Source organism: Equus caballus, chromosome 24 (assembly GCF_041296265.1).
Source record: "Equus caballus isolate H_3958 breed thoroughbred chromosome 24, TB-T2T, whole genome shotgun sequence".
Taxonomy (NCBI): Eukaryota; Metazoa; Chordata; class Mammalia; order Perissodactyla; family Equidae; genus Equus; species Equus caballus.
The window spans coordinates 49,052,042-49,065,257 of NC_091707.1; the positions used below are offsets into that span (position 1 = coordinate 49,052,042).

A 13,216-nucleotide genomic window follows, 5' to 3' on the forward strand; every position below is an offset into this window, starting at 1 on the left:
CCATTTTAGTTGAGGTTTCCTTTATTATTTTTCACAGTTGTCTATAAATACTGAAGGGTTTTAGAGGAGAGAGAAATCAATAACAGCTGCAGGAGTCAGGAAGGTCTTCATGCAGGAGGGAAAACTATTCTTTAAATAATAGACAGGGTTTGAAAAGGCAAGAAGTTGAAGAAGTGCTGCATGTACTTATAGATATGAGGGTAGAAGTGAATATGAAATGGAAAGATGTGTGGTGGGGTAAACATGGGAACTCATTTTGGGTTATATCAAATTTCTTGGTGAAATAATATTTGAGAATTAAAAAAATGTTCAATAGGAAATTGTCCAGAACAGGATGATGAAAGGCTGCTAGGCAATCAAAAAAAAATATGTGAAATGATTGTTGGGCACTATTCAAAAGAGACAACATGAATTAATGATACATGAATTAATGATAGATCTGTACAGTCATTCTTTTTTTGGGCCATTTTTCTTCTGTTCATCTCTTAATATTTTTGAGGAAAAAAGGGGCCTAATTTTATTGACCCTTAATATGTGCCAAGCACCATGCTGAGCGCTGTACATGTGTATTTGATTTAATCCTCACATCTGACCTCTTGAGGTAGTCATCATTAGCTCCATTTTATAGATTCAAGGAATTTGGTGTTTTAGTTAGGCCCTTTTGTTTCCATGGAATGAAAATTCACCACAAATAATGGAGGGTTTATTGTGAGGGCAACCCAGATGTTGGCTGGAGTCTTTCTTTGCAGTAGAGATCTGGATAAATTGGCCAGATCCCAACTATACAGGCTTTCTTTGATATCTGCTAGTTCCTTTGGCATATTTTATCATGTTTCTCTTAGTCTCTACTCCTGCATCTCTGATATTATCTTGGTTCTACTTCATATCATCCTGGGCACAAAGCCCAGAATCTTCTTTCCACAAAATGTCCACTTGCACCAAGACTTTTTATTTAGCTAACTTTATTGAAGATTCAAAGGAGGACAGAAGAGAGTCAGATTGAGCACTGAATAGACTTCTATCATTTTTCTGTCTCTACTTTTTTCTTCTCTTTTCCCTCTATTTTTCAGGAATAACAGGAAAGTTTCTTTTATCCTTGGTAGAATAGTTCTCTTCACACCCAAATCTATAGGCCTTCTTTTCCCAAGCACTTGTTGGTGTATTTACCAGAGTAATACAACTGACCTCCTAAGAGGAATTCTCGTTCCAGTGCTTAATATAAAATTGAATAATATATTGTGTTATAATATGTTAATAATAGTATAGTAATATAATACTTGCACACCTATATATTAGAAGATGTGAAAATATTATATTAAATAAAGGAAATATGTGTGTGTGTGTGTGTATGTATAGGAAACAGGAATCCTAGTTAAGCAGCTGTCCTTCATGATTATCTGGGAGAAGCTGAATTACTAGGCCTCAGGAAGAATGGGAACCGTGACAGGCTGAGATGGAGCCTGGAATGAGAAGGTCATTCATAATCCTTGGGAGTTTTGAGGACCTTAGAAGCAAGAGTCTGTGGGTCTTCGTGTAGTGATCTATCATTGACCTCACTCATGTATCCCTACTTGTCTATTTACGTATCTGTGCTCTCCTCTTCCCATGACTAACTGGCCGATTCTTTTATTTTTTTGTTTACATTTCTGTGAGGGGCAATCTTTTTGGGAGCAACTTCTTATACTCTTTCAGCAGGGTCTGTTTTGGGTCAATTGACCTGAGATGCTGGTGTGAGGGTATCATGCACAGTATTTGACAGGTTTAATACTTACAGAAATGTAATATGCCCAAGGTCAAGCAGTGGATGAGCCAGGATTTGGATGACAGTTTATCTCAAAGGCTATATTCTTTTTACTGTTCTGTGGGCAAGATTTTTTTTCAGCTTGATGTGGGTATGCAAATGACCCCTGTCCCCAAGGAGCTGACAGTAAGTAGATAAATGTAATATAAGTAAGCAGTTAAATGCCTTGTGAATAGTACAGGCAGAGCATTCTGGGAGTTCAGAGGAAGGAGAAGTTTCTTCTGAGTGAATGCTGAGGATTCATGGCTGAAGTAGCACTTGAGCAGAAGAAAGGCAGGGTTTTAATAGGTGAGAATGTAGGGAAAGAAATTCCAAGAAAAGGGAATGATGTGAATAAAGGCTTAATAATGAATAAGTTATAGGTTAAATATGACTGTAGGCTAGGGTACTGGAATCTATGGTACATGCTACTTTAGCATGATTAATCTGAAAGCAGCACGAAGAATAGATTAGAGTGGAATGTGATTAACGTTAGGGGAATTACCACGGAAGGAGTTTCAATGATTCAGATGTGAGATCAAGAATAAATGAATTAGAGTTATGGCAAAAAATATGGAAAGAAAGAATTGAATTCAAGGATGATTCTGAAAGAGAAATGACAAGACTTGAAGCCTATGTTAGTCTGCTCATACTATAGAATAGTGTAGACTGGATGGCTTAAACAACAGGAATTTATTTCTCACAGTTCTAGAGGCTGGGAAGTCCAAGATTAAGGTGCTGGCCGTTCAGTTCCCTGGTGAGGGCTCTCGTCCTGGGCTGAAGATGGCCAGCTTCTCACTATGTCCTCACACTGGGGGTGGGGGAGAGAAAATGAGCCTTGTCTCTCTTCTAGTTCTTATAAGGACCCTAATCCCATCATGAAAGCCCAGCCCTCATAGCCTCATCTAATCCTAATTACCTCCCGAAGGCCCCACCTCCCAGTACCATCACATTGGGAGTTAGGGCTGCAACATATGAATTTTGGAGAGACATACCTCAGTCCCTAGCAAAGCGTGATTAGATTATATGGAGGAGGCATAGTGGAGAATAAGACAATATTGAGATTTCAAGTCTGGGTAACTGAGAATAATGGCCTCGTTATGGGAAATCAAAACAGGAAGAGGTGTTGGTGGGGGTAGGAAAATAATGCGTGGCTTATGTATATTGAGTTTAAAGTACTAATAGGACATCCAGATATAAACATCTATCAAACAGTTAAAAATATGAGCTTGAGAGCCAGCCCTGATGGCCTCAAGGTAAAGTTCAGCATACTCTGCTTTGGTGGCCCCAGTTCAGTTCCTGGGTGTGGAACTACACACCCAGTCTGTCAGTAGTCATGCTGTGGCAGTGGCTTACACAGAAGAACCAGAAGCACTTACAACTATACACAACTATGTACTGGGACTTTGAGGGGGAAAATAAGAAAAAAGGAGGAAGATTGGCAGATGTTAGCTTATGGTGAACTTCCCCCACAAAAAAAAAGAAAAAGAAAAGGAAAAGAAAAAGAAATTATGAGCTTGAATCTTGGCAGACTGGTTGAAATGAAAACATTAAAGATTTGAGAGTCTTCTCATGTACAACATGAGAACCACATGACTACAACATGTAGGTTGTAACTGAAGCATGGGAATAGATAATATATCTGAAGGAGAGAGAGATTGAGAGAAAAGATAAGAATTCCAGGCTGAAGCTCTGAGAAAAAACTCACATTTTTGGGGAGAAGGATGCAGAAGATGAAGGAAGGGTCAGTGGAGTAGTAGTCAGATACTACTTGTCCAAGATGGTAGTATGTTCGTGCATTGAGCCCAAACTCATCGTAATGATAGATAAAACATGGCTGAACTCAAAACCAGATAAATACCAATTTGTACTAGAAACTGACACAAATGCAAATTTGTGAGTAGGGTTGATGTCACAAGACTTCTGGGCTCCAGGCTGAAAGCAGGCAGTGGTATTTTAGATTTAGCTCCTGCAGGGTAATGGGGGTTAAAATGTTCGTGTAAGACAGGCATGAGAACCACATTAACTGCCTGAAGTCTCCTGCTTTCCTCAGCCCTCCTCCACCTCAAGAAAACAGTCTGAATGAAAAAAATTGTTGGCTCCTGCTTGGGATACATACAGCCTAGAGCACACTGTAAGCCTAGAGATTCAGGAAGATATCAGTATAGTCTTGAGGCTTGAACTGAATCATACTGCCCAATGACTTGTGGCTGCATTTGTGATATCTCTGTTTAATGATCTTGTCTGCTAGTATAAGATCTGGTTCAGGACTGGCTGTCCAGGGAGTTAGGTAGAAACAGACAAACAAACAAATAAAGCACAAATTGCTAGCTAGGGAGGGTTGAACACAGAGAAAAAGAAGAGAAAAATAAAAATAAGAACAAAAGCATCCTATACAAGATATATCCAAACAAAGATTCCACAAATAAATCTAATGACAAGAAACACGGCCAAGAAAAAAAAATTATGATAGTGTCAATTCAATATAAATAAAATTACTTTTTATGGGACAAGCTATCAAAGACCTTGAAACAAGTATGTTTAGGATTAAATGAAGGAATAAAATCCGTGAAGAGGAAAAAAAATTATGGACAAAAATCAAGCATACATGAAATGAGAACAGGTTGATATGAATAATACAATTAGATATGTGAAAATGAAATATTTACATCATTGAAGTAAAAAATTCAGTAGCCGGGACACACACCAGATTGGACACAAAAAGAATCACTGAATTAAAAGATAATCCTGAGGAATTCATTCAGAATGCACTATGAGAGGTAAAAAGATAATGAATATGAATAAGCAGTTAAGAGGTATGGAATAGGAGGTTATGAAATATCAAATAAAAGTTCCATAAGAAGAAAAGGGACGAGATGATAGAGAAGAAGTATTTAACAGAAAATGGCAGACAGTTTTCCAGAATTAAAAGAATGTCATCACTTCTCAGATAGAAAGTGCACTCTCAATACTAAACAGGATAAAAGAAATCTACATGCAGACACATCATAGTGGATCTGCAGAACATTGATGATCAAATAATGTCTTAAATGCTACCAGAGAGGGAAAAATGGCTTATTTAATAAAGGGCAATCAGAGTGACAGCAAACTTCTCCTCATCAATAAAGAATTCCAGAAAATGATAAAATATATCTTCAAAATGTTGAGGGGAAAATGATTTTGAATTAGAATCTTATACCCAGCTAAATACCACATGAGAGTGTGGGGCAAAAGAGAAAAATTTCAGCATATGAGAGTTCTCTAGCTACATACCTTTTCAAAAAGAAATAACAAAGGATGTACTTCAGTAAGACAGAAAAGTAAACCCAGAGGGAAGGTATGGTAAACAAGTTAGCTCCTTGAAGGCACAGATTTGTGTCGTCTTTGTTCACTACAGTATCCCTGATGCCTAGAACAGTGTTTGGCATATAATAGGTACTTAATAAGTATTTGCTGAATGAATAAATGAAAAGTAAAAAAATATGTGGGCTTGATTAACCACAAATTTTAGTAAGTTTTACAAGGGCTTCTAGTGAATCTAAAATGTTTTATTTCTTTAAAGTATCTAATGCAAATACGACAAAATATGAAGATCTGATGGCACTGAGTAATACTGTTGGAAATACTTCAGTGAACAAAAGAAGCATCCAAAAGTTTGGAGATTTTTCAGAACATTATAGCATAGAACTTAAGGGAAGAGGGTTTCAAAAATGAGTAGGGAGATATTTGAAATGCTGGAATTAGTCACCAAGAGATAAAATAATTATAATTGACTATTGGGAAATTATTAGTGATTATTGAAAGAACCTGTTTCAGCAAGCAGTTGATAATAGGTGGGATGCTGAGGAAATGGAGGCAGTAGGCGGCGAAATGGAGACCACTTATTCAGTATGATGACAGGTATAGATTTTCCAGGATGGAAAACTTATTCATGTTTGTGAGTAGAATGGAACAATCCATTAAAAAGATAGAGATTTGAAATGCTGGAAAGAGAGAAGACAATTAATGGGAACATTCATACTTAAGGCATAGATTAAGTAGAAGAGGGCATTTAATCTGGCAATGAGGAGAGGCAGTACTGCAATAGAGGAGAAGGAAGAGACAAAGGTTGACACAGATAGGTGGAGACAAAAAGGAAAAGTGAGGGAGTTCACATTTATTTCTTTGAAGTAGTAAGGCAGGCCATCTGTTGGAAAGGAGAAACTGGATAACGGAGATGGTCCAGGTTAGTGAATTAGCCCAATGGACATGTTAGAAGGCTGAAGTTGTAAGAGCCTAGGTTAATGATTAGGATATCAATCATATGGACGATTTCAAGCTTTGAAGAATTTGAAACAGAACTAACCTTAATGGAATGGGTGCATTTGAGTGGCTTGAGCAGTAATGCTAACAACAGCAAACACTCATATGTGTCAGGGATTGTTCTAGATTCTTTATGCATACTCATTTACTCCTGACAACAATTTTGAAGTAGCCATGTTATTATGAGCATTTTGCAAGTGAGGAAATTGAGACATAGAGAAGTAACTTGCCCAAGGTCACACAGCTCATAAGAGGCAGAACTGAGATTCAAACCCAAGCTGTGTAACTGCTGAGTCTGTATCCCTTAACAACTTTATACTCTCTCAATGGGGTAGTAGGAGCTTTAATTGACAAACAGCAGGATTAGTAAATAGGTCGCCGGAGTAGTTTTCCAACACATACTTTGTTACTTTGTTTCTGAATTATCCAAGACATCACTTTTCAAAAAAATATTTCAATTATTGTTTTCTCTATCAACGTCTCAGGTCTGCTGGAAATTTCTGAATAAATGATTGAGCTTTCTTTTAATCACACAAAATATTTGTCATCTCAGGAATTTACATTAAAGTCGTATTTTCTTCAGAATCATTCCAACTTATTTGTACCCCAAATTAACTCTTCAGCACCATTGTTTACATCATCATTTATCTTTGGCTACAGAATGGAACTTCTCTTTGGGATGTGTTTTTGGGAATAAACAATGGTATAGGACGGTCAGCCTGATTAACGAGACCAACCTGTCAATCAGCGAGGTAACATAGTCCAGTCGTTATACATCCTTAAGAGGCAAATCACTAAAATTTTACGAACATTTTCGCCTATACCATGAAACTTGGCCACTGTGTGTATCATAATGGGCAGCTTCCTTGCTGTCAGTGGACTTTTTTGGGGCTACTCAGAAACATCTTTTCTTGATACTTGTTCACAAATTTTTCCTTAAATATCAAAGATTTGTTCTGAATATTTTGTGCATATCATGCACAATTTAACATTCTTTTTCCTAAAATAAGTTTTATTCTTTTTTGGTGAGATAGAAAAACATTGATTTAGTCACCCCAGTTATCAGCATTAAAAATAACTGGTCAACTCTTACATTTCTGCTCCTATAGCTTTTGCTAAATCAACCTGCTTTGATCATTGCTCCTCAGCTCTCACGAACTAAATTACTTGAATTAAGAATGGTCCTAAGGATTGGCAATTGTATGGTCCTTCAATTTTATAAGGACTTACATTCGTTATACCATTTGATCTGCCCCGTAACTCTTTAGGTAGCAGAGCAGGTTTTATTGTTCCCATTTTAGAGATGAAGAACCTGAAGACTTAAGGAGATTAAAAGGGAGATTGGCTCTAGAATCAATAAGTGGTAAAACCGAGTCTTGAATCTGGTTCTTCCTAACTCCAAGTCCAGGCTCAGAATGTCTCTCAGCTCTGTAGCTGATTCTTTAAGTATCTTCCTACTAATATGCATGGCGCCCTTTTCCATTGCTTTCCTTTTCTGTTGCTTCGTTTGGTTTCCCAGCAGAGGGGCTTCCTAACGTGCCTGTATCCAGCCTGAGTGGACCTGGCTTCTTCCTGTCTCCAACCGTGCATTTTCCTTTTCTGTGGCCCTTCCAGCTTCGCCATACGTGGAAATCTCCTCCTTCCCGAGCCCCGACTTCTAAAGTCTTCTCACAGCCCCCTGGCAGTGGGACCTCCCATCCTAATCATCAGCAGGAGAGCCCATTAGAGAGGGGAGGCAGAGGGCATGGACCGCAGCACGCCGGGAAGCCATGCTGAGGGTTACTTCTGCATTTCCTTCCTTGCGGTCCTCAGGAGCATCCTCGCCGCCCTCCGGCCCCGGCTCTCTCCAGCCCGCCCCGGATCCGCCTCCCCCTCCTTCCTCCCGGAGGTTGAGACGAAGCGTGGGTCGCACCTGTGTCCCTCTCCGGTCATCCCGTTGAGGCACCAGGGGCTGCTCCGGGAGCAGGATTTACAGGCCCGGAGAACGCCAATGGGAGATCCAAATGATCGGGGACTCCGGCACTTTAAGAGGCTTTTCTCTGGGAAACACCCGTCCCCTCCGTGCGCCTTATGAATGGAAATACTCCTCCCCCGGTCGAGCCCATTTTCCCATTTCACCAGGAGCCGCAGCTTGCTCTCTCCTTTCGGTCTCCCCGCCCACATCAACGCGGGCAGCTCCAGGAGGGGACGGACAGGAAGCCTTTGGCCGCCTATTAAATCCCACCCATTTCTCCGGGGGCGATTTCCTAACCTTCCGGGACCGAATTCTGCAATTTGATGTGCGTTTTGTCCGAATGGTAGCGACACGGGCCTAAGGGAGGGGGAAAGCGAGGGGGTGGGGGGTGGGGGGTATGCGCTCTTTTCCTCGCAACATCGCTGGCGGAGCGAGGGAGCTCACACGACACAGATTTTGGGGCAAAGCCTTTTCATCTGGACAGCACCATGTCCACCAAAGCGGAGCAGTGTAAGTAGCAGCCGGCCCGGCGTTCCGGCCCGGCCTCCGGCTGGGAGCTATTGCAGTTGCGGCGTTTGCGGCTGCCGGGAGACCTTGGCATCGTGCTGGTGCGGGGGTGGGGGCTGAGGTTGGGGCGGGTGGGGGGTGGGGGGTGGTGGAAGAGAGGTGGGGGAGGGTGGACGTTAACGCGACGCGGCGCTGTCCCCGGTGCTGAAAAAAGAATGCGGTCTTCCTCGGGCTTGCGGTGGGGTTCGCAAGACTGAAAGACCCTGCGAAATGAAATTAAAATGGGGTCATTCTCGGGAAAAAGAGGCCTCGTATCTCTCAGATAAACATTTCAGTATCTCTTGTTGGAGTGGGGGAAGGGGGGCAGCGGCAAATCAGGGGCGGGGAACTGTCAGAGCAACCAAAGCCTGCCTGGCCTTCTGAGCATGCCCAGTTCCCGGTGCTGGAGCCATAGGGGAGTTTGAGTCTGCAGTTTCCACTTCGGGTTGGAGAGGCAAGAAGAGAGGGAAGGGGGAGGGAGCCGGGAGCCAGGCAGAATCTGGTTTGAGTGTGAGGAAAATCAACTCAGGAATACCAACACGAATGCTAAACCAAAAACAACCATAGGTTAAAGCAGGAGTCGGTGCTTGCAAGAAAGTGAAAGGGGCTCTGGGAAAACGATCTAATTATTTTTCCAAAGAGATTTCCTTTGTAAGGCAGCTCATACAAACTATAAAAAATGGCAGGAGGATTTTGGATGTCCCAGTAATGATTGCCTGTGTGTTTGGTTGGAAACAACCTTCTAACTCCTTGTGGACAGAGGAAGTTTCTGATACACTCCCTATAGCCTCTCTTATTGCAGTGTGCGTTAGTAGGCCTTCGGTATGTACTTGGTAGGTTGATTAACGTGAAACCTTTTCCTGAGTGCACTTGAGGGATTCAGGAACTTAAACTTCTGATTGTAAATAAAAGATGTATTTGTTAAGCAATGAGTTTGAATTTTTAACAAATATACCAGAACTTATTCATCTAACTGAGTCTTGTTTCTTTCAAAGGAGAACACAGTTATGTTGATAACACTGTCACTACTTAAGAGTCTTTGTAATTCTTCTTTGGAATGGTTATCAAGGCTATTCTGTGAGATACTCAAAACAGTAGTCTCATTATTTTGGAGCAGTAGCTTGTATATGATAAAATTCAGTATTCACCAGATAGATTAAATGAACTGAAGACTCATAGAATTCCCAGACTGATGGTTCATTAGAGATTGTCTATGCCCACCTACTATCCAATGCTTGTACGTCTTTGCGATGTTTTTTGGAATCTGGAACACCTGAGTTTGAATTCTAGTTCTGCCATTTACCGTTTGACCTTGGCAAGATAATTAACTTTTTGAACTTTATTTACTCATCTGTAAACCTGGGGTAATAATGCCGATGGGGTTGTTGTGATTATAAATGAGAGAATACACACGAAAGGTTGTGTAGTGAGCCTAGCAGATAGCAAGTACTCAACAAATGATGGTTATAATACTGACAATTATTTCCCACTTAGTAGTCAATCTCCTCTAAATAGGAAGTTCTCTTGTGATTTGTTTTGCTTGTTTCTAAAAGTTAAATCTAAACTTCGAAGATAAATTTGCTTCTATAGAGGCTTTCAAAAAAATTGGATGCATTATGTTTGAGTAATGGTAACATAATTGGAGTCCGTGTAGAACTTCCCACTTGAGGATATCGCATCTTTGAAGGTTTTATTATCGTATAGTTGTTAAAGAAAACCACCACCTATCATTTGATTTTATAGTTACATATTATGTAAGTAATTTCAGGTTAAATCCAGTGAGTATTACTGACCTCTTCCTATGTTTTCTCTTCTTTGTTATATTTTGAGATGCACTGGATGCTTTGTCTTGTCTCTTTCCTGGGCAGTTAATGCCAGGATGAATGAAATCTACATATGGACTTGGTTGTGCAGTGCATGTAGTGTGTGGTTAAGCAGCTATTTTAAAATTGTTTCTAAAGCAGATTTTTTCATCTGTAGATGATGGAAAGGAAACCATATCTGAAGATAGAACATGTGGATTTGAGTTTTGCATGCCCTTCTGACCAACAGTGAGACACTGGACAATTAACTTAACAGTTTTGTGCCTCAGAGTTTCCATCTACGAAGTAAGGAGTAATAGTAGCAGCTGTCTTTGTTTAGTCCTGAGGGTTTTGGAGGGCAAAGGAGTAAGCTGTGAAAAGGATAAGGATGCTTTGGGTATTTCTAGGTATTTTTATTAGAGTGAAGGGAAGTTAAGAGTCTCTTTTCTTTCTCTCTTAACATGCACTAGCATGAATGGGTTAACACTCTAGTGCACATTATATACCTGAAAATAAAGCAAACATATGAAAGGCTGCATACTTGATATTTGTGAAAGGTGAATATTTTTTATTAAAAAGAAGTTGTAGATCTGTGGTATTTTATCCTTGGACTTGGTAGGAGTGTGGTTAGAGGGAAGGAGAAAGAGAAGGGAGGGCCAAGAGATATTCTTTTCTACTGGATGTGAAGACCACCAGAATGGGAGAAAATGAGAGTGTTCATTTCTCCTCTGCATTCAGGGGTGTGCTCAGTTACCACTTTCCTAAGGACTAAGGGGGAGAGTTAGGTTTAATAAAACATCAAAATATTATTTTTATTACTCTTCTTCCTGAGGTCTCTTGATGTAAGTAAAGGTTTCACTGGTACAGGAAGTGTAACTGTTTGGTTGATCCAGCAAGAGGAAGTACTCGCATTTCAACCCAAAGAGGTTACGTGATTTACTTTTGAAATGTAATGTATCACAAATATGTGAAAAATGATTTTATTTTTATGTAGTGGCAGTTTTAAAAATTAATAAGGAATAATGATGAAAGAGAGGCTAGTTTTAGCTAAGATATAGTTGGGAGCCTGTTTTTCTACATTCCAGCTGTTTCCTATGCTATGTGCAGAACATCATAACAGAAGGTGAAAGCTTCCTAGCAATTTCTCAGGTGATTGCACAAGAGTTAAAATTTTTCCTCCAAATGCTGCTTTTCCTTACAGTGAGAGTTCACTCTAGTGAAAATGTTTATGTAGCTGATATAGAGTCTGGAATGATAAAAATAAGAATTTATAGTTCTTTGGGATTCTAATGAAGACAAAGAGAAGTCCTCCCTTCCCCCCCCCCCCCCCCCCCCAGCTTTCTCTGTCTTCTAAGAGTTAAAATTGACCAATCTGGAGTACTTTGGGTGTGCTTTTTCAAAGGAAGCTTGCTTTTCATAATGGCAGATGTTAAGAGTTGGGTTTCTAGAATCAGCCTGCTGCCTGGGTTTGAATCCTGGCTCTGCTTCTTGCAATCTCTGTGACCTTGGACAAGTTAACTCAACCTCTCCAAGCCTCGACTGCATTATTTATAAAATGGGGATAGTCATATTTGTTGTGAAGATTAAATGAGGTGATCTATGAAAAGTACTTAGCACAGAATCCTGGCACATAATGAGGAGTTAATACATGTTAACTGTTATCATCATCATCATCATCAAGTATAAAACCTTGTGCTTGCTGCTAAAATAAGGATAATTGTAAAGTTTGGAGCTAGCTCCCCAGAGTGTAGCAGAAAAAACAGTAGCCACGATATTGTCTGAATGGGACGTGGGCTGTTGGACTATTTTTTATTCTCCTTTCCTTGTCTCCAGGTCTCCTCTACAGCAATCAGCCTGATCCATTTTGGGTGGGAGGGGATCCCTGCATGGCAATTCCTTGACTTGGTACATCTGTCAAGGAACTGGCTGATCCCCTAAATGGAACGTTTGTGGGGCATGAGCTGCCTATCCATCACCTTTTATATTATGATGACAGTGTAGCAGCTGGTAAACATAAATCACTTATATAAATATCCATCAAAATGTTTGTCAAGTTTGGAAAATAACCTCCTGATAATTTGGGCATAAGCTCAAAATAGCTAATTAGAGAAATATGAATGTGTGCCATTTTTAGTGTATTTACCCTTCCCAACATCTTTATCTTAGTAACTAAAAACCTTTTTGATTACATCGAAAACAAACACTTTTAAGAGTATAGCTAATTAGTACTATGATTTGAGGTTGAACTTGCCCCTCTCCCCTGCATATTTAAGGGCCATGCTTGAAGAAATCAATAGATGGTTTTATTTATTTTTATGTACATTATTAGGTAATATTACTAAAATAGAAAAGTGCTTCTCCTTTGAATAGCACTGCAACCTGTAGTCATTTAGAAATCTTTGCACAACAACATTGCTAACTTCTTATAGAGGAAACTCTAGTTTTATTCATATATGCAAAAATTAGAGTATGGCTATTCACCATATTTGTCATAGCGGAAGGAATGCCTGGTTTTTAGCTCTTACCTGATTTCTCTGTGTGATTTGACACTAGTTGCCATATTCTTTATTTAACTCTCCTTTTCTTCTTTCTTTTCTGGCTGTTCCTACTCAGATTTTTTTCTTTGGGCTATTTTCTTATCCCTATCTTTAAAAACAAGATTCTGTTGTTAGTCTTCCTTTTTTTGTGTGTGAGGAAGATTGGCCCTGAGCTAACATCTGTTGCCATCCTCCTCTTTTGGCTTGAGGAAGATTGTCGCTGAGCTAACATCCATGCCAATCTTCCTGTTTTTTTGTATGTGAGATACCCTCTCAGCATGGCTTGATGAGCAGC

At 39.9% G+C, this 13,216-nt stretch overlaps 1 protein-coding gene across 7 annotated transcripts in view; it reads left to right on the forward strand.

Moving 5' to 3' along the window:
* Nucleotides 1-7,828: 7,828 nt before the first annotated feature.
* UNC79 (unc-79 homolog, NALCN channel complex subunit) overlaps nucleotides 7,829-13,216 on the forward strand; it is a 240,407-nt gene continuing 235,019 nt past the window's right edge. For 4 of the 7 annotated variants that reach the window (XM_070250301.1, XM_070250303.1, XM_070250304.1 and 1 more), the window contains exon 1: nucleotides 8,331-8,546. In XM_070250301.1, coding sequence (XP_070106402.1) covers nucleotides 8,525-8,546 — 22 coding nt within the window. In that variant the 5' untranslated portion in view covers nucleotides 8,331-8,524. Of the gene's footprint in view, nucleotides 8,547-13,216 lie in introns of all 7 variants that reach the window. The other 3 variants (XM_070250300.1, XM_070250306.1, XM_070250302.1) reach the window with 2 other exon arrangements.